Source organism: Rhincodon typus, chromosome 7, assembly GCF_021869965.1.
Source record: "Rhincodon typus isolate 14 chromosome 7, sRhiTyp1.1, whole genome shotgun sequence".
Taxonomy (NCBI): domain Eukaryota; kingdom Metazoa; phylum Chordata; class Chondrichthyes; order Orectolobiformes; family Rhincodontidae; genus Rhincodon; species Rhincodon typus.
Genome location: NC_063338.1, coordinates 56654124 through 56678768, shown reverse-complemented (window position 1 = coordinate 56678768; position 24645 = coordinate 56654124). Strand labels below are relative to the sequence as shown.

The 24645-nt window shown below is 40.9% G+C and overlaps 1 protein-coding gene across 1 annotated transcript in view; it reads left to right on the top strand.

The window, feature by feature from the left end:
* LOC109915025 (potassium voltage-gated channel subfamily H member 7) overlaps positions 1-24645 on the top strand; it is a 435059-nt gene that overhangs the window by 374381 nt on the left and 36033 nt on the right. The window contains exon 10 of the mRNA XM_048599219.1: positions 5329-5581. Within this exon, the coding sequence (XP_048455176.1) occupies positions 5329-5581 (253 nt within the window). The remainder of the gene's footprint in view (positions 1-5328; positions 5582-24645) is intronic.

Genomic DNA, 24645 nt, shown 5'->3' with positions numbered 1-24645 from the left:
TATAACTATTCAATTATTAGTGCAATTTGTCCATAAATTGAGATTTCAGTAACACACAACACAGAAAAATCAGAAACCCATTAATTTCTAACTTCCTGGAACATTCCTATATACCAGTTGTCTGTTTCTCAATAGCCCAGAGTTTGCAGTCAGGGGTGACATGATGCCAATCACCATGAACTTCAAGTTAGAAACTGAACTATCATATACAAACTTTTTTTAAAAAAAAGTTATGTTTTAAAAATCTGTGGGATTTTTATCTTGGACTGGAGAATTTAATGTTCAACAAATGTAAAATTAGTTGTCGAGACCCAGAAAGATTGGCAAACAATAATTATGACTAGTGCACTATTAAAAACCAAAAATGTATCTTATTCAAAAAGATGTAACTTTTCAATGTGAGTTTACATTGATACTAATTGCAAAAAAGTAGAACTTCACACCAAATAAAGCAATTTCCAACATTTATATCTGCAAGGACTTCAATGAGACTGTCTGTGGAAGAGCAGGGAATCACTGAGAGCAACTTGTAGGTTTCCACATTTAACTGTACATGTTGAAATGTTCAGGATATTTTCAGTTTCATAGGATAATGACAATGGATGCTGCCAGTTGTGCCATATTTTGAAACACAAAATCTGTGCCACTGTCTAGTCATGATATCTGTATCAGGAATTAAGTTGACATTTATACAGAACAAAAAACAAAATGCTACTAATTCAAAAATAAAATTAGAGAATGCTGGGAATAGTCATCGGAGTAAGCAGCATCTGTGGCAAAACATGTCAACATTCAGATCTTAATCACCTCCTTAGAATATCTGAGGAATCAAGCAAGATCTAAAAGTTTAGGAGAAATTCCAGTGTGTTCATTATTGTATATGTCCCCTACTCTTGAATGGTGCAGCCTGAGGTGGATATTGGGACATAGGCCTCATTCCATTGGAACCTGCCAAGCACAAACAGTGTTGTTGCATCTTAGAAAATAACTTGGGGAAGGGATCAGGAGACCAGAGGCTGGGAGGTAGAAATAGGAGGCTGATAAGGATATTCAAAGGAGACATCAGGGATTGGACAATCAGAGGTCAGGCTGGACAGAAGGCCAAGAATACGAAGCTGGATTGGTCGGAGCAACAATGTACAAGAGTATTCCTTCTCCCAGCTCCATATTCAGTTTTTTAAAAAAATCAAAAGTTAATATTTTGGTAGCAAATGGTCCCACATGCTGGCTTTTACTAAGTGCAGCAAGTGCAGGTGTCACTGGTCAAAATCTTGTGAAGTTCCCAGGAACCGTCAACAAGAGGACAGAGGCACTTAATTGAAGTGAAGGCAAAGTGTTAGCTTGCTGATGTGGAATGGAAGTTGTGTATTAATTTGGTGGCAGATTGAGGGCTGACCATGCTCCCTAACAGATACAGCCAGGACCTCGTTTTAATTCATTAGCATGTCATGCATGCTCATTAAGAATCAAACTTGCAAGATTAAATTTTTCCCTTGGAATGAAATATGCAACAAGTGAAAATAACATTTGCATTCAGATTAACGACTGGTTAAAGATGCTGTACAGTAGATAAGGCAGTTGTCATCATGGATCTTTACTGAGTAGATCTTGGATAGGGAGCTCTGTTGAAACAGGACCGAGGAGAAGGTGGAGTCATATTGGACTCAAAATATTAACTCTAATTCTCTGTCCACAGATGTTGCTAGACCTGCTGAATTTCTCTATTACTTTCTACTTTTTTTTTAATTCCAGGGAAAAGGAGGCTTTGATGCACTGAAATTGGGTGGCAGCTGGAAATGGGAAAGGGTAATGACTGACCAGGGTTGGGGAAAGAGTAAGTGGGAAGGAGGGACAGAGGTGGGTGAAAGGAGAATGGGGCATGGGTGATTGCAAGAGGGAGAAAGATTGTATGCCTACAAAGATTCATAGGAGACAGAAGGAGGGTGTTTAATGGAGGTCAAGGATGAAGCAAGCATGGTGGCGTGAGATTGAGGGTTATACAGGGAAGGTCTAGGAGTAGAATAAAACAAAGATCAAAAGGTTAAATATGAAGAACTGATAGACAATGCATGCTGGGAGGTGACCAGTGATGATGGGAAGAAGCTCTGGGGTCAATGAAAGTTGATCAAGTATGATAGGGCACATCACTGTAGAAAGAACAAGAGCGATAGAGTAACATGCTAGACAGGCCCAAAATCCCTTCATTGCATTCAGATTGCAACCAGTAAGATCTCATGATCTCCTTATGCAATGTCATTGTGTGGGTGCCAACATCGCCAGAGATTACACACTCTCCACAAACAGCCAGACTGATGCTACTAAATGGTGAGGAGTGGATACCTGTCTGGGAACTATTCAAATATGATGTGCAGAACTTCAACCGGTAATGACAGGGCTGGCAACTTCCTGCATGTACCTGTCACATTATGGTCCAGGGCCTTCTCCTCTGCACAATGAATTGATCATCTGCTAAATGGCCAATCGCTCCACCTCTGAGCAGACATGCCATGTTCTTCCAGTACCACCATCAGGCTCATCAACATGAGAAGAAGATTCTGCCCATTGTTTCAGACCAAAGCGCTTTTGCAATGGGCTTTTCAAACAGTTTGTGAAGGGCAAAATGCCTGGGTTAGGTGGTGTTTGATACTTCTTCCATCACTTGTACCTCTAGGCCAAAAAATATGAGCACTCCTTGCCTTCCATTTTAGAGGCCTTTTATTGGCTCAGTTATCACCAGAACTTACAGGTCATTGCTTCTCCTTCTCCACAGCTGCTTCCCGAACATCTCCTGAATTTCTGTTTTATCATTTATTTCATTCAGTATCTCATGTACAATATCTCATTTAATTTAATGATTGTTTGACAGATGAGATGAATGCTGAAGATAGCTTCAGACCACATGTATCAAATTCTGCTGAGAAGTAAGAAAGGTTGAAAGATAATGTGTGTTTGAATGTTTAAAATCCATACCTAATATTCTACTTTTTGCCAGTACAGGATTACATTATGCAAGAGCTAAGTACGCTGTTATTAAAAGTAGCACATTGAATTATTTTGCTTATTTAAGAAAATGTTTTTTACATTTTTTTTACAATAGACAAAATATATTTCAACGTTCTATTGGCTAGTTATGGTTGAATAGAGTCTGCATTTTACATGATATATCATCATCAAATTATGCTGATTCCAAATCTGCCAATATATTTAAAGTAACTTAATAGGAATACCCAAAGAAGGAATCAAATATTTCCCTTACCAAATCATTCCACCAAGTAAAAATTGCAATACATTGATTTTTGATTTGTAATTGAGCAAACACTCCCCTTAAAAGATGTTACCATTAAGGATGTCTCAAATCATTTACAGTGTGTTTACATTATTTCACATTGTACACAATCATTTTTATTTCTTCTTTGGGTGAATTATTTGTAATATCAGACATCTTAAAAGTCAAATTGGAAACAACTTTATGTTCTAAAAACAGAAGCTGTTTTTAACAAAGAGATTCGTAACAGATACACGTCCAGCTATCGACTGTCATGCTTTTAGCCACTGGCATTTTTTCTCTTTGTGAAGAAGTTATCTTATTATAATATTTCTGACTGTAGCTGCATCTGAAATTTAACAGGAGTGAATATTTTCACTATTTCACTAGTGTCTCTTTCACTGCATAGTACTATATAGCAATATGTTACTAAGCAATTTTGAAAATAAATGAAAATGGACAGAAACAAATCTAAAGAAGAAAGAAAAATCAGCAAAGAGATTAAATACATAACTTCCGAAACAAAAATATTTCAGGAATGTTGCACACTAGATAGGTAGAGGTTAAAAAATGAATACAAAGGTTGCAGCTGTTCACATGGAAACATGGCAACTCGTACTATTTATAACTCTATGTAAAAGGCAATTCACTCAATCTGTCTGGGAGTTTGTGGTGAATTTGTAATCAGTTTAGAACTGACTTTCTTTTTGAAATATTGCCCAGAACCAAATAATGTCCATGTCAATGTATTCAAGTTTGGTGAAAACAATTTCTCAATGAAGAAATTAAAGAAATTGTGAACCTAATGTTCTACATTTCACAGATCACAGTAAACAGTTAAGACTATTATGGACCAAGATATAAGGCTAAATATTACTATTGCATCCAGAGCCACATCAAACAACTATATAACGAGATGGCATTCACCAACCAAGTTTGTCATTTTCTGCCTATTAGAGAATGAATCAGTTGGATTTAGATTTTTATTTTTAATGTTTTATTAGTATTGAATTCAAAATTCGAACTGTGGTATTACGATGGTAAAGTTGCATGAAGGCAGTATTATTTTGCATGAGACATGCCCCTTGATCAATCAATCTTTTGGCCCAGTTCAGTAAATTTGTCATGAATAAAATCTGTTCAGCGATAAACAGTGCATTTTGTGCCATCTGGTGGCTGAACAAGATTGAATAAAATATCCAAAACTATTTTTTACTGGGCTGCTAAATTAAGGGGAAGAAGGAAACAATTTAGCACATTCTTCACGATGAATTCATTCTGCATTTGAAAGCTGTTTGTATTTTTTAATAACAAGTTAAACTTTCTAAATTATAATACTTGCTGTATTCACGTTTTAAGCAAAAAATGGTGTGGAGATTTTCACTCTATCCTTTGTGCTAGTCTTCATTAATATGCACATATTAAGCAGACATGTTCACAGATCTCAGCACATCTCAGATAATGTTTCAGTTCTTAACATGTTTAGATAATCTCTGCTATTGCTGTTTTTGTAAGCTGAGAGTTATTTCTTTGAGATGGGTTAATTCATTAGTTAAAATGAATAATCAGATATTTGTATTTGGTATGAAGTTTAGATCTAAGATAAATTACATCTAGTGCACAATAATGACAACAACCAATATTTATATAGCATCTTTAACATAGTGAAACACCCCAAGGTACTTCACAAGAACATTGCAAGAACACAAAAATGCTGTTTGTTTGACAAGTAATGTAGGAAAACCTGTATACGATTTGTCCTACAACCTACAGTTTCAAAATTGCATAATTTCAGCACCGATAATCAAATATGTAGTTTATATTTAAATAAAGCTTATTTCCAAAATTAATGCTCAAATTATTGAGAATTGTTAAGTCTTAGGAGGAATAAAGCAGTTTTGGAAGTATCACAGAATATTCTAATAGCTGCATTTACTGAGAATGTTACATGAAATAGTTAGTCTAGAATGCTATTCTTGTAATCATTTTTGAGAGTATAATTCTTTGACAAGAATTAAAAACTGTGTCATTTCAATATTGCTAATGTGTAATTTTTTCACTAGGTCCTCAAGGGATTTCCTGAATGTCTACAGGCAGACATATGTCTCCATCTCAACCAGGCATTACTTCAGAACTGCAAGGCATTCAAAGGTGCCAGCAAGGGCTGCCTACGAGCTCTGGCAATGAAGTTTAAAACCACACATGCTCCACCCGGTGACACATTGGTTCACAGTGGGGATATTCTCACTGCACTCTACTTCATCTCTAGGGGTTCCATAGAAATCCTAAAGGAAAACATTGTAGTAGCAATTCTTGGTAAGTGAACAAGAAACATGAAGAATCAATAAGTATTTTAGAATTTACATGGCTTTTAGAATGGTAGCCTCCAGCTGCTGATTAGTTGATGCGAGCGGTAATGCTAAACATATGTCTGTAGAATAGCAAATATACTTAGGATTTTGCTTAAATTCTCCCTGCAAATTTTCAATTTCTTACTGTGTTCTATATATACAGAAAAAAGCATCAATTAAGTTGAGATAACAAGGTGTAGAGCTGGATGAACACAGCAGGCCAAGCAGCATCAGAGGAGCAGGAAGGCTGACGTTTCGGGCCTAGACCCGTAATCAGTGAACTTTTTTAATTTGTTGACATGGGCATGACTGAAAAAACTGTCATTTATTACCCATCCTTAATTGGCCCAGAAACATAGTTTACTCACCTGTATCAGAGTCAACCATATTGATATGCCGTGTAAGTCAAACCAGGTGAGTGTAGTGATTATAATGGGTTCAGTCAGGTGGATCTCATACGATATGAGTTCCTGGATTGGGGCTGTTAACCTGGTCCAATCAGGGAGCCATGGCTGACAGATATAAACAGGAGTAAAAGAGGTTCTGTTCATTCTGAGAACTGGCTCTGAGGGAGCCAGACCTATGTCAAGTACGACGCACATGGAAATAAAGGGTGAGTTGGTGACAGGATACCAGCCTCTGTGGAGTTTTTTTTCACTGGCAACAAGAGAAAAAATACGCTCCTGAAGAAATTCGCTCACAACAGTCATCTTTGAGTTTGGGTAAGCATTTCTGGCATCATGCCATTGTTGGGAAAGCTTAACTGATTTGATCCTGCCAATGAGGACTGCACCCATTATTTGGAAAGAATGTGTTACTTTTTCCAGGCAAATGATGTTGGGGTAGATAAATAACAATGAGTAATTCTCCTGAAAGCTTGTGGACCTGCAGCTGTTTAGGTTATTAGAAGCATGACATTTCCTGAGCAGCAGATACTAAAACCTTTCAAGAGTTGACAAATTTAGTTAAGGAAGATTATGATCTCCAGCCTCCTCTACTTCAGAGACACTATCAATTTTACTCAGCAGCTCAAGAACCAGGAGAATTCATGTCAGGATTTCTGACAAGGTTAAGATGACTGGCGGAGCCTGTGACTTTGGTTTGATCCTTAATGAGATGCTAAGAGACCATTTGGCATGTGGGATTAATGATGCAGTAATTGCCCTGAGCAAAGGTCGCCACCAGACGCTGGTTAAACTCCACCAGGATCATCCAGAGGTGTCCAAAATGAAGTTATTGACGAGAAGTTGTCTGGCGGCATGGATTGGATGCAGACGTAGCTGCATTGGTGGGGCAGTGCCCAGAGTGCCAACAAGGACAAAAATTACCACCACCAGCCCTCCCACATTGGTGGGAATGGCTGGGCAACCCTGGACTCGTGACACATCAACTATACCGACCCTCTCATGGGCTCAATGTTCTTAGTCATTGTGGATGCCTGATCAAAGTGGCTGGATGTGCGTAGAGTTCATTCATCAAACACTGGGATGACGATAGAAAAGCTGCAAGCATCTTTTGCAATACACGGGCTCTTGGAAGTGTTGGTCACAGAGAACGGGTCATCATTTACCAGCAGGGAATTTGAGTATTTCCTAAAGTCGAATGGCATTCAGCATGTAAGGACAGCTCCATACCATCTATCATCTAATAGTCTGGAAGAAAGAACAGTCCAAACTTTGAAGGCAGACTTAAAGAAGCAGCCTACAGCTTCACTCGATACCAAACTTTCCCGGTTCCTATTTGATTATCGGACCACCCCTCGTGCAACTACGGGGATTGCTCTAGCAGAGTTGTTAATCGGGAGAAGACTCCACACCAGGTTAAATCTGATCTACCCAGATCTTGAGGAGGAGCATGAAACGGGCATCAGGAACACCAGTGCCAGACCCAAGTCTCCTCTAAGCGAGAGAGATAGTTTAATTCAGAGGACGAAGTTTTGTTCCAAAACCACGAAAATGGCCCTCCATGTTTGAGAGGTATGGTCAACATAAGGTCAGCTTCTGTGATGTGCAAAGTTCAGGTAGGTGAGGCAGTCCTGAACAAACATGTCGAACACATGAAAGCTGAATACTTGCAATCAGGGCAGGAGTAAAACATACCCAGCCCTCAGAAGAGCCGGAAAGGCTGTCTGAACCTGTATGGGCCGCCAGTATCCGAGGCTGCCTTGGAGGACTTGGACCTGGGAGAGGCTACAAGAAAAATAGCAGGCCTATGTCCCAGGACTTAGAGGGGGAGGAATTTAGTGACTGTAATGAGGTCAGCCAGGTGAAACTCATAGCATCCAATCAGGGAGCTCTGACTGACAGATAGAAACAGGAGTGTCAGAGATTCTGTTTACTCTGAGAGCTGGCTCTGATGAAGCTGGACCAGTGTCAAGCACTATTCTTTAAAAACTATTCAAGATTCCTTTATCTTTCTTAGTATAATTGGGCAGAGATTGCAGTTAGTGCAGTGGTGTGATCTTCCTGCCAGATGAGAGAGATCAGGGAGAAGTCTAGCGTCCCTGACCCCTATGTCTGCAGGAAGTGTGACCTGCTGTGGCTCCTCATAGACCACGTTGTTTGGTTGGAGCAGCAGTTAGACACACTGAAGAGCATGGGGGACAGAGAGTGTGATAGACACTAGTTACGGGGTGGCGGTGACACCACAGATTCAGTCAGATAGATGTGTGACTGCTAGGAGAAGCAAGCAGGTAGTGCAGGAGTGTCCTATGGCTATTCGCCACTCTAACAAGTATACCGCTTTTGTGGAGGGTAGCCTTTCAGGGAAGTACAGCAGCAGCCAGGCCTGTGGCACCATAACTGGCTTTGATGTAGAGCAGGGTCGGGCAAAGTCCAAGGGAGCAATAGTGGTAGGAGACTCGCTAGTTAGGGACACAGACAGGCATTTTTATGGCCACATTTGAGACTCTAGGATGATGTGTTATCTCCCTGGTGCCTGGGCTAAGGACATCTCTGAGTGGTTACATAATTCCTTAAGGGGGAGGGTGAGCAGCTGGAGATCATTATGCACATTGATATCAAGATAGAAAGAGGGATGAGATCCTGCAGAGTGACTGAAGGGAGTTAGGAAAGAAGTTGAAAAGCAGTACCTAGAGGGTAGCATCTCTGGGTTACGTGCCACGTGCTAGTGAGGCAAGGAATAAAAAGATAGGACAGATGAATTTGGAGCTGGTGCAGGTGGCAGGGTTTCAGGTTCTTGAATCATTGGGACCTCTTCTGGGACAGGGGTGACCTGTAGGGACTGGATGTGAACCAACATCCTCACAGGGAAGTTTGCTAGTGCCACTCGGGAAGGTTTAAACTAGAGTGGCAGGGAGCTGGGAACCAGAGAGGCAGGTCAGCAAGTAGAGGGATTGAGGGGAAGGTAGATGTTAGGACTGGTATTTCAAAAAGGAAGGACAAGCAGAGATAGGTAAATGAACACATTGGTATTCATGGGCTGAAGTGTGTTTATATCAATGTAAGGTGTATTATAGGGAAGGCAGATGAAGTTAGTATTGAATCAGTACTTGGGCCTATGGTGTTGAGGCCATTACAGAGACTTGTTTGAGAGAGATCATAGAATCATAGATCATAGAATCGTTCCAGTGTGGAAACAGGCCCTTCGGCCCAACAAGTCCACACCTCAGAACATCCCACCCAGAACCATCCCCCTAATCTAAACATCCCTGAACTCTATGGACAATTTAGCATGGCCAATCCACCTAGCCTGCACATCTTTGGGCTGTGGGAGGAAACCGGGGCACCCGGAGGAAACCCAAGCAGACACGGGGACAATGTGCAAACTCCACACAGACAGTCGAACCCTGGTCCCTGGTGCTGTGAGGCAGCAGTGCTAACCACTGAGCCACCATGCTGCCCTAAATTAAAATATCATTGTCGGGGAGATAATGTATCCAAATCCCAATGGTTCCCACTGGTCACTGAATGCCTCAAGTGTGCTGGTGGATACCACTTGCTGGCAACTTGTAACCACTGGGTGTTCACAGGGATCATTGCTGGGACTGCAGCTGCTTGCAATATGACTTGGAGGAAGTAGGTGAATGTAGTGTGGACAAATTTGCAGATGACGCAAACAGTTTACGGAGAGATATTGATCGGTGAAGTAAGTGGGCAAAAAGTTGGCAATGGAGTATAATATGAGAAAATGTGAAGCTGTTCGCTTTGCAAGGGAAAACGAAAGACGCGAATATTATTTAAATGGAGAAAAACTGCAGAAAGCTGCAAAGTAAAGGGACTTGGGGAACTTGTGCATGAAACACAGAAAGCTGGCACACAGGTGCAGCAGCTAATGAGGAAAGCTAATAGAATATTTTGAGGGGGTTTGAGTATAAGAGTAGGGAAGTCTTCCTGCAACTGTACAAGGTGCTGGTAAGACCACATCTGGAGTGCTTTGAGCAGTTTTGGTTCCCTTATTTAAGCAAAAGCATCATTTAATTGGAGGCACTTCAGAAATGGTACACTCGGATGATCCCTCGTATGGATCTTATGAGCAAACATTAAACAGGTTGGGACTCTACTGACTGGACTTTAGAAGAATGAGAGTTAATCTCATTGAAACAGATAGGCTTCTTAAAGGGCTTGACAGCCTCAACGCTGAGAGGATATTTCCACTCATGGGAGAGTCTAGGACCAGAAGCCATGGTCTCAGAACAAAATTTAAGACTGAGATAAGAACATAGAACATAGAACATTACAGCGCAGTACAGGCCCTTCGGCCCTCGGTGTTGAGCCGACCTGTGAAACCAATCTGAAGCCCATCTAACCTACACTATTCCATTATCATCCATATGTTTATCCAATGACCATTTAAATGCCCTTAAAGTTGGCAAGTCTACTACTTTTGCAGGCAGGGCATTCCACACCCTTACTACTCTCTGAGTAAAGAGAGGGACAGGACTGGCTGCTCAACATGCCAGGGTTTTATTGTTTTAGACGAGATAGAGAGACAGGTAAAAGAGATCGAGCAGTTGCGTTACTAATCAGGGAGAATGTCACTTCTGCACTCAAAGAGGACAAACTGGAGGCTCAACCAATGAGGTAATATGGGTAGAGCTCAAAAATAAAATGGGTACAATCACTCTAATACAATAGGCCCCCCCAACAGCCACCAAGACATTGAGGAACAAATAAGTGGGCAGACTATGGAAAGATGCAATACACAGGGTTGTCGTAGTCGGTGACTTTAACTTCCCCAATATTGACTGGGACTCCTGTAGAACAAGGTCCAGAATTTGTTAAATGCATCCTAGAGGGTTTCTTGAAATAGTAAGTGGATAGTCCAACTAGAGGAGGGACCATACTGGAGCTTGTATTGGCTAATGAGCCTGGCCATGTGACTGACCTTTTAACGGGAGAGCATTTTGGTAACAATGATCACAACTCCTTATGTTTTATGATGGCTATTAATATAGATAAGTTATGACCTTGTGGGAAGTACACAATTGGGGGAGGGCAAATTACATCAGTAGTAGGCAGGAGCTGGGGGTTGTTAATTGGGAGGAGCCGTTATAAGGCAAGTCCACATTTGAATGTGGGAGTTGTTTTAAGATCTACTGATGAGAGTTCAGAACCAGCATGTCCCAGTAAGGAGGGAGGAGGATGGCAAGGTAAGGGACCCTTAGATAATGAGGGAGGTTGTGAATTTGGTCAAAAGGGAAAAAGAAGCACATGTAAGGTTTAAGAGCCAAAATTGGACAGGGCCCAAGAGGAATATAAAGAAAGCAGGAAAGACCTCAAACAGGAATTAGGAGAGCAAGAAAGGGCCATGAAATGACCTTGGCAAGTAGGGTTAAAGAGAATCCCAAGGCATTCTATACATACATTAAAAATAAAAGGATAACAATGGAGAAGATAGGTCCACTCAAGGATAAAGGAGGGAACTTATGCTTGGAGGCAACAGATGTGGGCGAGATCCTAAATGAGTACTTTGTATCAGCATTCACCCAAAAGAAGGATATGGAGGGTAGTGAGATTTGTGTGGAACATGCTAATATGCTCGGGCATTTTGAGATCAAGAAAGAAATGGTTTGGGATCTCTTGAAGAGCATTAAGGTGGATAAGTCCCCAGCACCAGTAGTATCTACCCCAGGTTGTTGAGAGAGGCAAGAGAGGAGACTGTTGGGGCCTTGACCAAGATCTTTGTATCCTTGTTAGCCACTGGAGAGGTCCCAGAGCACTGGCAAGTGGCTAATATTGTTGCTCTGTTCAAACAGTGAAATAGGGACAATCCAGTAAACTATAGACTGGTGAGTCTCACATCGATGGTTGGGAAGCTGTTGGACAGAATTCTTAGGGATAGAATTTATGTGCACTTGGAAAAGCATGGTCTAATTAGGGACAGCCAGCATGACTTTGTGCGGGACAGGTCATGCCTTACTAACTTGAATGAATCGTTTAAGGTGCTGACAAAGTTGTTCGATGAAGGTAGAGCAGTGGACGTCGTCTACGTGGATTTTAGTAAGGCTGTCAACAAGGTCCTTCATGGTTGGCTCACCCAGAAGATTACGATGCTTGGGATCCACAGTGACTTGGCCACATGGATTCAGAATTGGCTTGTCCATTGAAGACAGAGGGCAGTGCTGAAAGGGTGTTTTTTTCTGGCTGGAGGTCTGTGACTAGTGGTGTTCTGCAGGAATCCATACTGGGACCTCTGCTGTTTGTGATATATATATCATTGATTTGGACTAAAATGTAGATAAGTGGGTTAGTAAGTTTACAGATGATACAAATATCGGTAGAGTTGTGCATAGTGTACAAGGTTAACAAAGGATGTAGCAGGACATAGATTTGTTGCAGATATGGGCGGACAAATGGGAGATGGAGTTTAATCCAAGTAAGTGTGAGGTGCTGCACTTTGGGAGATCAAATGTTAAGGAAAAGTATCCAGTTAATGGCAGGACTCTGAACAGCATTGATTACAGCGGGACCCTGATGTTCAAGTCCATAGCTCCCTGAAAGTGTCCATGCAATTAGATAGGGTAGTAAAGGAGGCATGTGGCATGCTTGCTTTTATTGTTCATGGAACTGAGTACAAGAGTCAGGATGTCATGTTGCAGGTTTACAGGACTTTGCTTAGGCCACACTTAGAGTATTGTATTCAGTTCTGGTCACCACACTACAGAAAGGATGTGGAGGCTTTTGAGAGGGTGCTGAAGAGGTTTACCAGGATGCTGCCTGGATTGAAGGGTATGAGCTACAAGGAGAGACTAGAAAAACTCAGGTTGTTTTCTCTGGAGCAGCGGAGGCTGAGGGACAACTTGATAGAAGTCTACAAAATCATGCGATGAACAGATAGGGTTGATGGGCAGAATCTTTTTCGCAGAGTTGAAAAGTCTAATACTAGGGGGCATGCATTTAAAGTGAGAGGGGGAAAGTTCAGAGGAGATGTGAGGGACAAGTTTTTTATACAGAGAGTGGTAGGAGTCTGGAACACATTGCCAAGGGTGGTGGTGGAGGCAGATACGGTAGGGGCATTCGAGGGACTTTTAGATAAGCACATGAATATGCAAGGAATGGAGGGATATGGATCAAGGGCAGACAGAAGAGATTTGTTTAATTTGGAATCATGTTCGGCACAACATTGTGGGTCAAAGGGCCTGTTCCTGTGCTGTACAGTTCTTTGCACATGTAAATAAAGGATGGCTTGGTGATGGGATACCAGCCTCTGTGGAGTTATTTCAGTGAGGATGATCTGTAAAACATTAGCATACTAGTTGAATGTGCAGGAAAGTGATAACTTCATGGATGCTTTTAATGATTTTGGATTTTTAAAACTGAATTCAAATTCTCAAACTGATCCTATTAAAACTGTCTGGATTACTAATCCAGTACATTATCCGCTTTGTGCCATACCCCTTTGTATATTCACAATCCAAGCCTTCTATAAGTTGACTTTTTTAGAAATGTTGATGGGATATTTTTCTTTAGGACAGAAGGAGTCACAGGTTATTTGTAATATATAACAAGTAGGTATTATATCAATAGACTTTTGTGTTTTGTTGTAGGATCATTGAAAATACATCATTTCCATCTTCTCTGTCAAATGCTGTAGTAGGTAACAAAATAAATGATTAAATATGTTAGGGCTTGTCCTAGTTCCTGTGTAAAACGCATGACTTCTGGATTGGAATTTTACCAGCAGTGGACTTTCCACCGCAAGTAATGTTACCTAAGGCGGGAGTGGTCACAGTTTAGCTGCTGTGTTGACCAGAGGACGGTGAGTAATTGAGCTAATTAACCGTTGCCAGTATGTTATGAACCTTGGAACCCACCACCTCCCCACCACCCTCCTGATACTGTTAAGTCTGCCAGCTGCATTGAGTCAACCTTCACCACAGTGAAGAGCTTTCTTCCTTGTGGCTCCATGAACAGAATGGTTGTCGCCTCAGCAGCAATGGGCCCCCAGGGCTCTGAGGTTCACATAGCAGCCGGCCAGAGTACGTCAACATGGACCCATTGTTCTTTCTTCCTGCACCCTCCGTCATTGGCACTTCCAAGGCCTTTTTGTTTAATTCCTTCATGTGATGTGAGCATCACAGGCAAGAGCATCATTCATTCGCATCCTTAATTGTCTTTCGGAAGGCTGTGATGAGCTATCTCCTTGAATTCCTGTAGTCCATATGGTGTAGATATGCCTGCAGTGTTGTATGGATGGTAGTTCCAGGAATTTAACCCAATGACAGTGAATAAAATGGCAATAAAGGTCCAAAACAGTTTGATGTGTAACTTGCAGGTGGTGATGTTCCCGTGCAACTCTTGTCTTTGTCGTTCACATTAGTAGAGATCATGTGTTTAAAAGATATGGTCAGTAAATGGAGTACATCTTGTATATTGTACACTCTGTCACCACTGTAGCCTGGTGGTGCAGGGTATGAATGTTTAAGCGGTGGATAAGGTGCCAGGCAAGCAGGTTACTCGGTACCAGATAGTGTGGAACCTCTTGAGTGTTATTGGTGCTTTACTCATCCAGTCAAATGGAAGATATTCCATCATACGTCTGACTTTTGGATAGTGGTCAGACTTTGGGGAGTCAGCTAGTGAGTTATGCTCAGCAAACTTCCCAGCCTCTGATCTGATCTTGTAGCCACATTACTTAAATGGCTGATCCATTTGAGTTTCTATTCAGTGGTAACCTGCAAGATGTTGATGTGGGGGATTCAGCAATAATAATGGCATTGAATCTGGAACAGATGATGACTAGATACTCTCTTGTTGAAGATGGTTATTGCCTGATACTCGTGTGACATGAATGTTATAACTGCAGAGCTGCCGACTCTTTCATTGAAATGGCAGCTCAGAGATATGGCCTAAAGCCCTTAATGTGATAGTGGTGCCCGCAGTAGCCTCTTAACTGAACTGCACCTGTAAATTTGAGCCCACAGTCCTGCCAACCACATGCACGAGCTGAGAACCTTGTGTGGAACCTTGGATGTACTGTTAATATTCTAGCCCTAGTGTCTGCACGTACACAATTAAAATGTGGACCCAGAAGGTGCTGAGGGGATATCCTGCTCCTCCGAAACATCTACTGTTGCACTCTTCCCAAATACAATCAACACAGAATCACCGGGTGAATTAAGTGTTTTGCATACTATTTTCACTTTAAAAACCACTTGAAAATGTTAAGCGTTGGCAGATGAAGTTTCTTTCGATATATCAGCTTCTATCTTAACCTAATGTGTAACTCAATCTTTATTTTTCCCTCTGTAAAATGATTGAGCATGAAATTATACTCTGTGATTTTTACCTTGTGTTTTGTGGTCTGTGAGATTGTTTCAATCTGATTGGCTACTCACCTTGCTCGATGATGTCAGTGTTGCTGAAAGCTGCAGATCACTTTAAATAGCGTCAAATTCAAATTGTTGGCAGAATATTGGGATTTTCTGCTATAGAGTCTATTAAACCATGATGGCAATTTTCTTTGAAATCAGAACAAATGCATACCTTTACTACTGACTTAAAATTCCAGGCCTATATCATTGAATGTCCCTTCAAATTTACTAGTCAGAAACAATCCATACTGTTAGATAATGCAGAGTATATTTCACCGTGCTTGATTACAACATACCAATATAAGAAATATATATTTTTAGCTTTGTCTGGTACAAAGCAAGCAATATGTCGAGCAATGTTATTAGTTTAGTTTAAACATGTTTGGTAACCGCAAATGAAACTAAAAGAATCTAGTCAAAATTGCAAGCAGCACAGTGGCTTAGTGGTTAGCACCACTACCTCACAGCACCAGAGACCTGGTTCAATCCCAGCCTACAGTGTCTGTGTGGAGTTTGTGTGCTATGTCTGTGGCTTTCTGCTGCATGCTGTGGTTTCCTCCCACAGTCTAAAGATGTGTAGGTTAGATGGATTGGCCATGCTGAGGTGTGCAGGCTAGGCAAGTACACCATAGTGAACTTGGAATTGAGGTGGAGGGATGCAATTCAGAAGGTCGTGTGGACTGAATGGCCTCTTTTTGCATTGTAGGGACTCTATGATTTAAGCTTTTTAAAACTGTGTAGCAGAGATAGCCATTCCTGTACACTTATATTCATCGTCTACAAAATCTATTTTGTAGTTTCTAAAAACGGTATCTTGAAACACATTACATTTATATGCTAACTTGCTGCATCTTCTCACTTCTATGATTACAGATTTTGATTCAGTACATCACGGGCAATCAACATTCAGTTAGCCCCATGTGTTTATATTTCTGCCAGTTCCATATCACAGCTCTCTAACTACTCCATTTTCTTAATAGATATGTGCTTAAAATATATGTGAACTTTACAAGCTTCAAAATCTCCCCACCCCCGACCTCATCCCAAGACCAGCCCATCTCGTCCCTACCTCCTTGCCCTGTCCGTCTTTTCTCCCATCTATCAGCTCCTCCCACCTCACTGACCAACCTCCCACTCCCACTTCCTACCTACTAGCCTCATATCCACCTCCTTGACGTATCCGTCTTCCCTCCCACCTACCCGCCCCTCCCTCCTCACTGACCAACCCCCAACCCAACTCCCTACCTACACTCACCTGTACTGGCTTCATCCCCGCCTCCTTGACCTGTCCGTCTTCTCTCCACCTATCCGCTCCTCTATCCACCTTCTATCATCACCCGCGCCTCTCTCTATTTATTTCAGAGACCCCTTCCGCCCCCCCCCCCCCCCCCCCCCCCCCCCCCCCCCCACCATTTCTGAAGAAGAGTCCAGACCCGAAACGGCAGTTTTCTTGCTCCTCTGATGCTACCTTGGCCTGCAGTGTTCATCCAGTTCTGCACCTTGTTATCTCAGACTCCAGCATCAGCAGTTCCTACTATCTCTCATAACTTGCTTCCATTCTGGTTTGTTGGGTTCTGAGATCGCTGGGAAGCCTAATGCTCACTCTGCAGACCCTGCTGCATGCCGGACAGGCGTTGTTTGAAGGTTTGGTAGATGCTTTCTTTGGAAGGTTGTGCATGTTCTGTAAGACCTCAATTCACTTCACTTCTCGAATTCCCAACGAAGTCATGCAATGAATTTGCTGCCTTCCCGAATGAGCCTTCTCCAGTATGGTCAGTTGCAATTCAGAGAAACCCAGGAGTTTTTGAGATGTTCAGCCTCTTCAGCGGTGCTTTGAGGACATTACTAAAATGTTTCTGCTATCTCTTTGGATCCTCCAGCTGTGGTTGAATTCCGAGTGGAACAGTTGCTTTGGAAGTTTGGTGCCAAATGAACAAACAACGTATTTTGTCTGGTGGACCTCGTTTTGTGTTCAGTGCTAGAGAGGATCAGCCTTTGGGCTACCTTCTTGTCACCAATTTAATGGATCTTGTGAAGACACTGCTGCTGATAATTCTCGAGTATTTTCACATATCTGCTGTGTTTGTCCAAACCTCCAAAGCCTATAGGAGTGCAGGGGTCACTGTTACCTGATAAACCATGACCTTAATCTCAGCATTGAGCTTTTTTTTAAATACAAACAAAAACTGAACTGACACACAGATGATGTTTAACGAAAGATTCAAATTTCTCATGTACTTCAGAGAAGGAGTTGACAGTTACCTGGTGCTCATCTATTGAACGAGCATCATCTGTAAACTGAAGCTCAACAAAGTTGAAGTTGGAGTGATTTTGGTTTTGCTTGAAGATGGTGAAGGTTGAACATTTTCCCATCTGTTTTTTAGATTATCTCCACACCAGTTAGTAATTTGCTGGAAGTGAGCTGGACTATTGTAGCAAGGCAAATTGAAACAAGAGTCAATGTAATTTGATTTATTTGACACCAATCTTCACTATACTAGTGTCTGTGGCAGTTCTGATGATGAGGATCACAGATGAAATGTCATTGCAGATAGGTGGAGGATAACAACAAACTTCTGAGGGCTGCTAATCTTAAGAATGATACCCTATACATTATCACAATCAACAGAGCCAAAGGCTGATGTATGGACAAAAATGTCCACATATAGTGGATCATGTGTCCATCCTAGTGATGAGAAAATCTTGTCTTACAGGCTTTATTATCCTTTCTATAAGATGGTGTGCAAAAGACAATGCAGAACCGTGACTGCTACCTAACCAATATTTATACCAATTCAACATTTTCGTTATTTTTGTATTTCATAGCATTATGTATAAAATGCAAACCCTAGTTGCCCCCTATACCTGAGGTATTGCTATGCATGTATTTCCACCAGTACAAAGATGTGTGGTACCAACCAGCAATATTGAGAATGTAAATAATATTATACTTTTCTATGATTCAGTTTCAGCCCATTCTTAAAGTGCTTGAGTATAGGAGTTAGGATTTCATGTCAAGGCTGTTCAGAACATGGGTGAGGCCTCTTCCAGAGTACTGTTTGCAGTTCTGATCGCCCTGTTATAGGAAGGATATTATTAAACTTGAGAGGTTTCAGGAAAGATCTACCAGGATGTTGTTGTGAATGGAGGTTTTGAGATATAAATGGGACATTTTTCACTGGAGGATATGAGATTGAAGTATAGAAGTTTATAAAATCATAAGGGTCTTAGATAAGTTGAATGACAAGGGTCTTTTCCCTAGGGTGGGGGAGTTTGAAACTAGGGGGCATATTTTTTAGGGTAAGAGGGGAAAGATTTAAAAAGGACATTGGGGGGCAACTTTTTTACATTGAGGGTGGTTCATGTCTGGAATGAACTGCCAGAGAAAGTGATGGATGTGGGTACATTTACAATTTTAAAAAAAAGTTGGATAAGTTCATGAATGGGAAAGCTTTGGAGGGATATGGGCCAGAGACAGGCAGGTGGGACTAGTTTAGTTTGGGAACATGATTGTCATGGACTGGTTGGATCAAAGGGTCTGTTTCCATGCTGTATGACTCTAAGGCTGTACTACAAAACCTTCTTCCTGCACTGCTGTGCTCAACATTTCACCAGGGACACTATATTGACCAGACTACTATCTTAGCCCAGGCTGGCTCAGTTTTATAGTGTAGCCTCCTTTGTCAGTCAGCAGCATACAGCACTGCCATCCTCTCCACCATTCTGTCCACCAGCCCTCACAGGTTCCTGACAGCAAACCAAGGAGCTAACTTGCTTTACTGGGCCAATTCTAGGATAATGCTAGAACAACACAGAGTGAGTGGCATTTCCTTTCATTTTCAGTTGTACTAGTTACCAAGTTACCACTCTTAACGATTTCAAAATATGTTTGATGCAATTTAAAAATATATAATTTTAAAAATATTGGCCAATTTATGGCAGAATTTGGTGAAATGTGAATGAGTTTGAGTGGTCACTCAGAACCTCACAATTTGCACTTGCTTTATTGATTGCACCCAAATTGAAAATTTAGCTCTATTCAGCATAACAGCTTTAAAGTTTAGGCATTTAGCCCAAGGAAAGAGATCTGTGAGGACAAGGGTCAATGAGGATAAAAGATGAATCAGGCTTGGCATACAATAGGATACAGACAATAGAGTTTCAGAGAAACTGAAATTTACAAAGGGTGGGCCCAGAGAACTGTTTGGAAGCAATAAAGGCATAGGTAAAGGTTTCACCAGGTGATGGTTTGAGGCAAGCATACAGGTATAAAGGTCATATGGGTGGAGGTTGGCAGTCCTTGTGATAGAGAGGAAATGAAGATTGAAGCTTAGCATAGAATCAAATAGGGTGCAACTGTTGCTAACTGCCTGTTTCAGCTTTAAACAATGACAGAAAGGTCTGTCCAATTTGTCACAATCTATATACGTGACACACAACTTGGAGCCATATAACAACTTGTGCCAAGAGTGCAGGATTTGTGACAGGAACTAAAGATGATGCATTTGGTATTATCAATGTTGAAAGCGGATTTTCAGATAAGCAAATTATGTGGCAGGACTGAAACGGTGCAGGGGTCAAGGAAGATGATGGAAAGGTAAAGCTGAATGTTGTCTGCATACATATTGACGTTGACTCCAATGTCAGGGGAACTTATTAAGGATCAACTTGTAAATGAAGAAAAGGAGCGAGTCACTGATACATCTTTTTGGAGGATTCACGGATAATGGTGAAGTGGCCAGAACAGATACCCTTGATGAGAATCTCTGGCTATGATTAAGTAGCTAGGAGGGGAACAAAGCCAGAACAACTATGCTGAGCTGGACAAGAAAGAAGAGGCATAGGAAGAGAATCATCTGGCCCTGCTAAAATATACGGCAAGAATGAAAAGAGATAATGTAGCTCTCATTCACAGTTGTATTTTATTCCTGAGCAGGCTGGTGATCTTATTGAACAAATTCAAGCATGGAATTGCAGGTAATAAAGGCATGGATTTAGAAAGCAAACATTATTTCCGGGATGGAGAAAAAGTGCTTTGGAAATTGTGAGCTAATTTGCAAGAACAGAGCAGTGAAGGATGAAGTATTGAGGATGAATTGATCATAATAATCTTTAAAGGGAGGGAAACAGTATCCAAGAATAGAAAATCAATTCCAATATCAGCTGCTATTGAGAGTCAGGAGAGAAGATTGGTGATCAATAGTTTAATGAGAGTGGAGAAAAGGAAGCAGGATGTGTAACAGTATGGGCTTTTGTGATAGGTACTGAGGGTTCAAGCAAAGGGATGATTTAGGTAAAGTTTAATTTTGGGAATAGATGGACTCAACTGTAGTCAGTGTCATAGAGTCATTATGGCACAGAAGGAGGCTGTACAGCCCAGAAATTCCATTGCTGACTCTCGTGCAACCCATCAGTCCAATGCCCTACTCTAACCCCATAGTCCCAGTTTCCCTCAAGTTTCCAACCAACTTCCATGTGCAGTTTGCACTTGGTAGTGAGAGAGTAAGGAGAGGAATTTAAGGAGACAATTGGTAGTGGAAAACAAGAGCCAGAACTGACTTTGCTCCCTAGAATTATTTTGGAGTTGCAATTGGTTTGGGCAGTGGAGAATTATGCCTGATGGACTTAATGTGGTTCATCTTGAACTTGAAGTTGTAAAAGTGAAGGTTATTACAAAAAATAAAAAGCATCTATAAGCTTTTAGGAACAAAACAGTCAAAGTTGGAGGTAAGGAAGTGGTTACATAAATGGACAGCTGCAGAAGTATTGTAGTGACCCAAAGCCCAAAGGCAGTTGGCATTTGATAGCTCAATTATAAATGAATTAAAGAAGTATTAATACCCTTCCGTAAATGCAAAGCTATGAAGATTGAAGAGGCTTATGAGGGATACAAAACATAATCAGAATTAACCTTGTCAGTCAATTTTACAACAATACCTTTTTCTGAATATTTGAGCAGAGGATATGAGATACACATCCCTCAGAGCTGGCTAGTGAACCATGTTGGAGTCACTTATTCAGGTGTAGCTGAGGAATGTTAAGCTGAATGTTAAAACTCCAGTTAATCATCTATACCTCGTCAACAACCACAACTTTTACTAATAAAACTCCTCTAAGGAAAGAAAAGAGACTTATCATTATAATGGGCCTTTCATGAACTTTGACATAACAAAGCATTTTACAGCCAATGAAGTAAGAGCAGTCATTGTTGTAACATGGGAATTCTTAACAAGCAATAAAATAATAATGACCTCACAATCCGTTAGTCGTTGTGGTGTTGTTGGTTAAGGGATAAATATTGGCCAGTATACCAAGGATAACCCCCCTGCTGTTCTTCAATGTACACCTGAGGCACATGAGGTCTCAGTTTAACTTTACATCTGATAGATGCCACCAGTGACAGTGCTGCAGTTCTTCACTACCGCATGAGAATGAAAGGAGTAGGAGCAAGTTTGGGGTGCTCAGCCCCTTGTTCTGGTCTGCCATTGAATATGATCATAGCTGATCTGATTGTGATCTTATTTCTATTTATCTGCCTACCCCCGATAACCCCTGGCTTCCTTGTCAATCAAAAATATGTCTAACTAATGACCTTACTGTCACTGCTTCCTAAGGAAGAGAATTCCAAAAACTAACGATGATCTGAACAGAAAAAAGAATCCACAACTCTATCTTAATTTGGGGATCCCTTACTTTGATCGTAGAAGGTCAGTTAGCTCAGTTGGCTAGCTTATGATGCAGAGTGATGCTAACAGCACGGGTTCAATTCCCACACCAGCTATGGTTACCATGAAGAATTCTCCTTCTCAACCTTCCCCCTCACCAACAGTGTAGTGACCCTCAGGTTGAACTGCCGCCAGTCATCTTTCTCTAATGAGAAAGCATCTCTATGGTCTAGTGTGACTTTGTATTTCCTTTCATAGATCATAAATGGCTGAAGCTGTAGGATGAAATGACTAAATGAATCACTGAACACCCAGAGGCCACTTCCACTATCAAAGAGTTTATTAATGTTACACTAATGGGAAGAAACCTCTGGGAATCCAGAAGCTTCTTCACTGAACATGACACAGGCATAAACTTTTATACATTTGTTTTCAGCCCACCTTTGACTGTTACAAACCAATCGTATTATTAATTGATTACATATGGATTTAATCAGTGTAATCATGTGCCTGCATGGTCAATGATGGACAACTCCAGGTCTTCCCCATGATCTCACAATATTTACCAGACATCCTGATCACCTATCCTCGGGCTTTCACAATGTCTCTTAGTCAAACATGTTCCAATTCTGCTGAAGTCTGTACCTGTTATTCAATCGTCCCTGCTCACAGGCTGGGGACTTCTCCCTACTGTCTAAGGCTAACCATCCACAGGAATTCATTTAATGTTAGTTTGTTGGTTGCATTTAGAACTTCAGTATACCTATTTAGGTGTATATAATATGTAATGACAATTACCTAAAGAGTCCTAATTATCGTGAGATCAGGCTTTTTCTTCTAACCTTTACTAAATAATTAACTTGGAACTAGTGGGAAAAAGGGCCCTGTATCATGGTTTTTCAAGGATGTGTCTTATCAAGACAATCTATATGTCTAAGACTGACTCTACAGGAATCCTATTAAACCCCTTGATGTCAATTATATTAAAGCTACTGTTGTATACATGTGTATGTATACATAATGGGGTTACAATGGCCTAAAGGGTCTTAACTGATATAAGTCAGGCTTTACTCGATCTACCCATATTAAACTTTAGATTAGCTTGCAAGAAGGGCTTTTATTAGTACTTCCCTTATCAAAATTGTCTCAATATAAGCAGTGGCTACATTTTTGCTTCTTCTTAATAAGACCCTATTGTGTGATTTCTATAAAACACTTTATTATCTTATCTAGTTGCTATGAGAGTGAAGGCCACAATCTGACTGTGTCAATGACTGCTTCAGCTATAATCTTCTTCAGCCATTGTATGTTAACTAAAAATATCAAAGGCAGCCATTTTAAGTTAACCAAAAACCATAGGTAGCCCTAACACTTATAAAGGGAAGAAGAGTGTCAGTAACGAGGGAAATGTTTATGTCTGGGGAGGAATATAAAGTGCTTTTATAAACTTTCAAAATGACAATAGTTTTCTTATTAAATTTATTCCTCACAGTTTTTATTTCATTTTACTCTAACAATCATCCCTTTCAGTCAGGGCTGAGAAGGGAAAAAGGACTTTAACTGAACTTGCTGCTACTATTATCAGAACGTTCTGTGGTTCTCTTACAAGGGTCTGTTTTTCTTTTCTACAAGATTTGCAGGCCATTATTCCCCATGTCAGAGCCAATACTGGCTGTACTCCTATTACCATGTGTGGTATTATCCTGATCTAGGGATGCATTTTAATGTATATCCTTTTTTTAACTATTTCTATTCCTGAAATTCCTGTTCTGTATCCTCTTCAAGAAAATGTATGCTTTTAATCCAGTAAAGTACCTCCCCACTTTGGGTCTGGTCGAGGTTGTGTCTTATCTGGCCTACCATCCATAGACTGTATGCATAACATAATTGTCCTTCTCGAATATTTTTGGTATCATCTTGCTCCCTGTCAATCAGATGATTGATTGTTTTAGCATGGACTTGCATCACCACCCTATTTGGTTGTGGTGCAGTTGCTATCCATCCCAAACAAGCCTGATCTCCTTTGGGTTTCCTCAGCTCAGTTAATGAGGTCTCTCATAATTTCTCTGAGCCATTTTACATTCTCATTTATCGCTTTGTACAATCAGTCAAGTATCCAATTCATGGTCTTCATTTACCAACTGCACTCCCCCACCCACCCCACCACGTCTCATGAGCTACACCCACTATTTTACTTTTCGGAAGCTACATCTTAGTCTTAACTTGTTTGAAGTTCCAATTAAATCAGGTACTTTCTTTATTACAAACAGCTTGTTTTTGCTTGATTCTGCAATGCTGCTTGTATTCCCTACAAGCCTATTACAGATCAGAAATATTAAAAAGGATGTTCATTCCTACCAGTTGTTGTGAAGTCTATAAGAGCTGTAATATAAAGGTTACGCTTAATGCTGTAATTCTTTGACAAAGCTGACAAGTTTGGGGGCAGCTTCTCTCTCACTTGACCTTGAAAGGTCAAACAAAGACAGTCTCTCTGCCTGAGATAACAAGGTGTAGAGCTGGATGAACACAGCAGGCCAAGCAGCATCAGAGGAGCAGGAAGGCTGACGTTTTGGGTCTAGACCCTTCTTC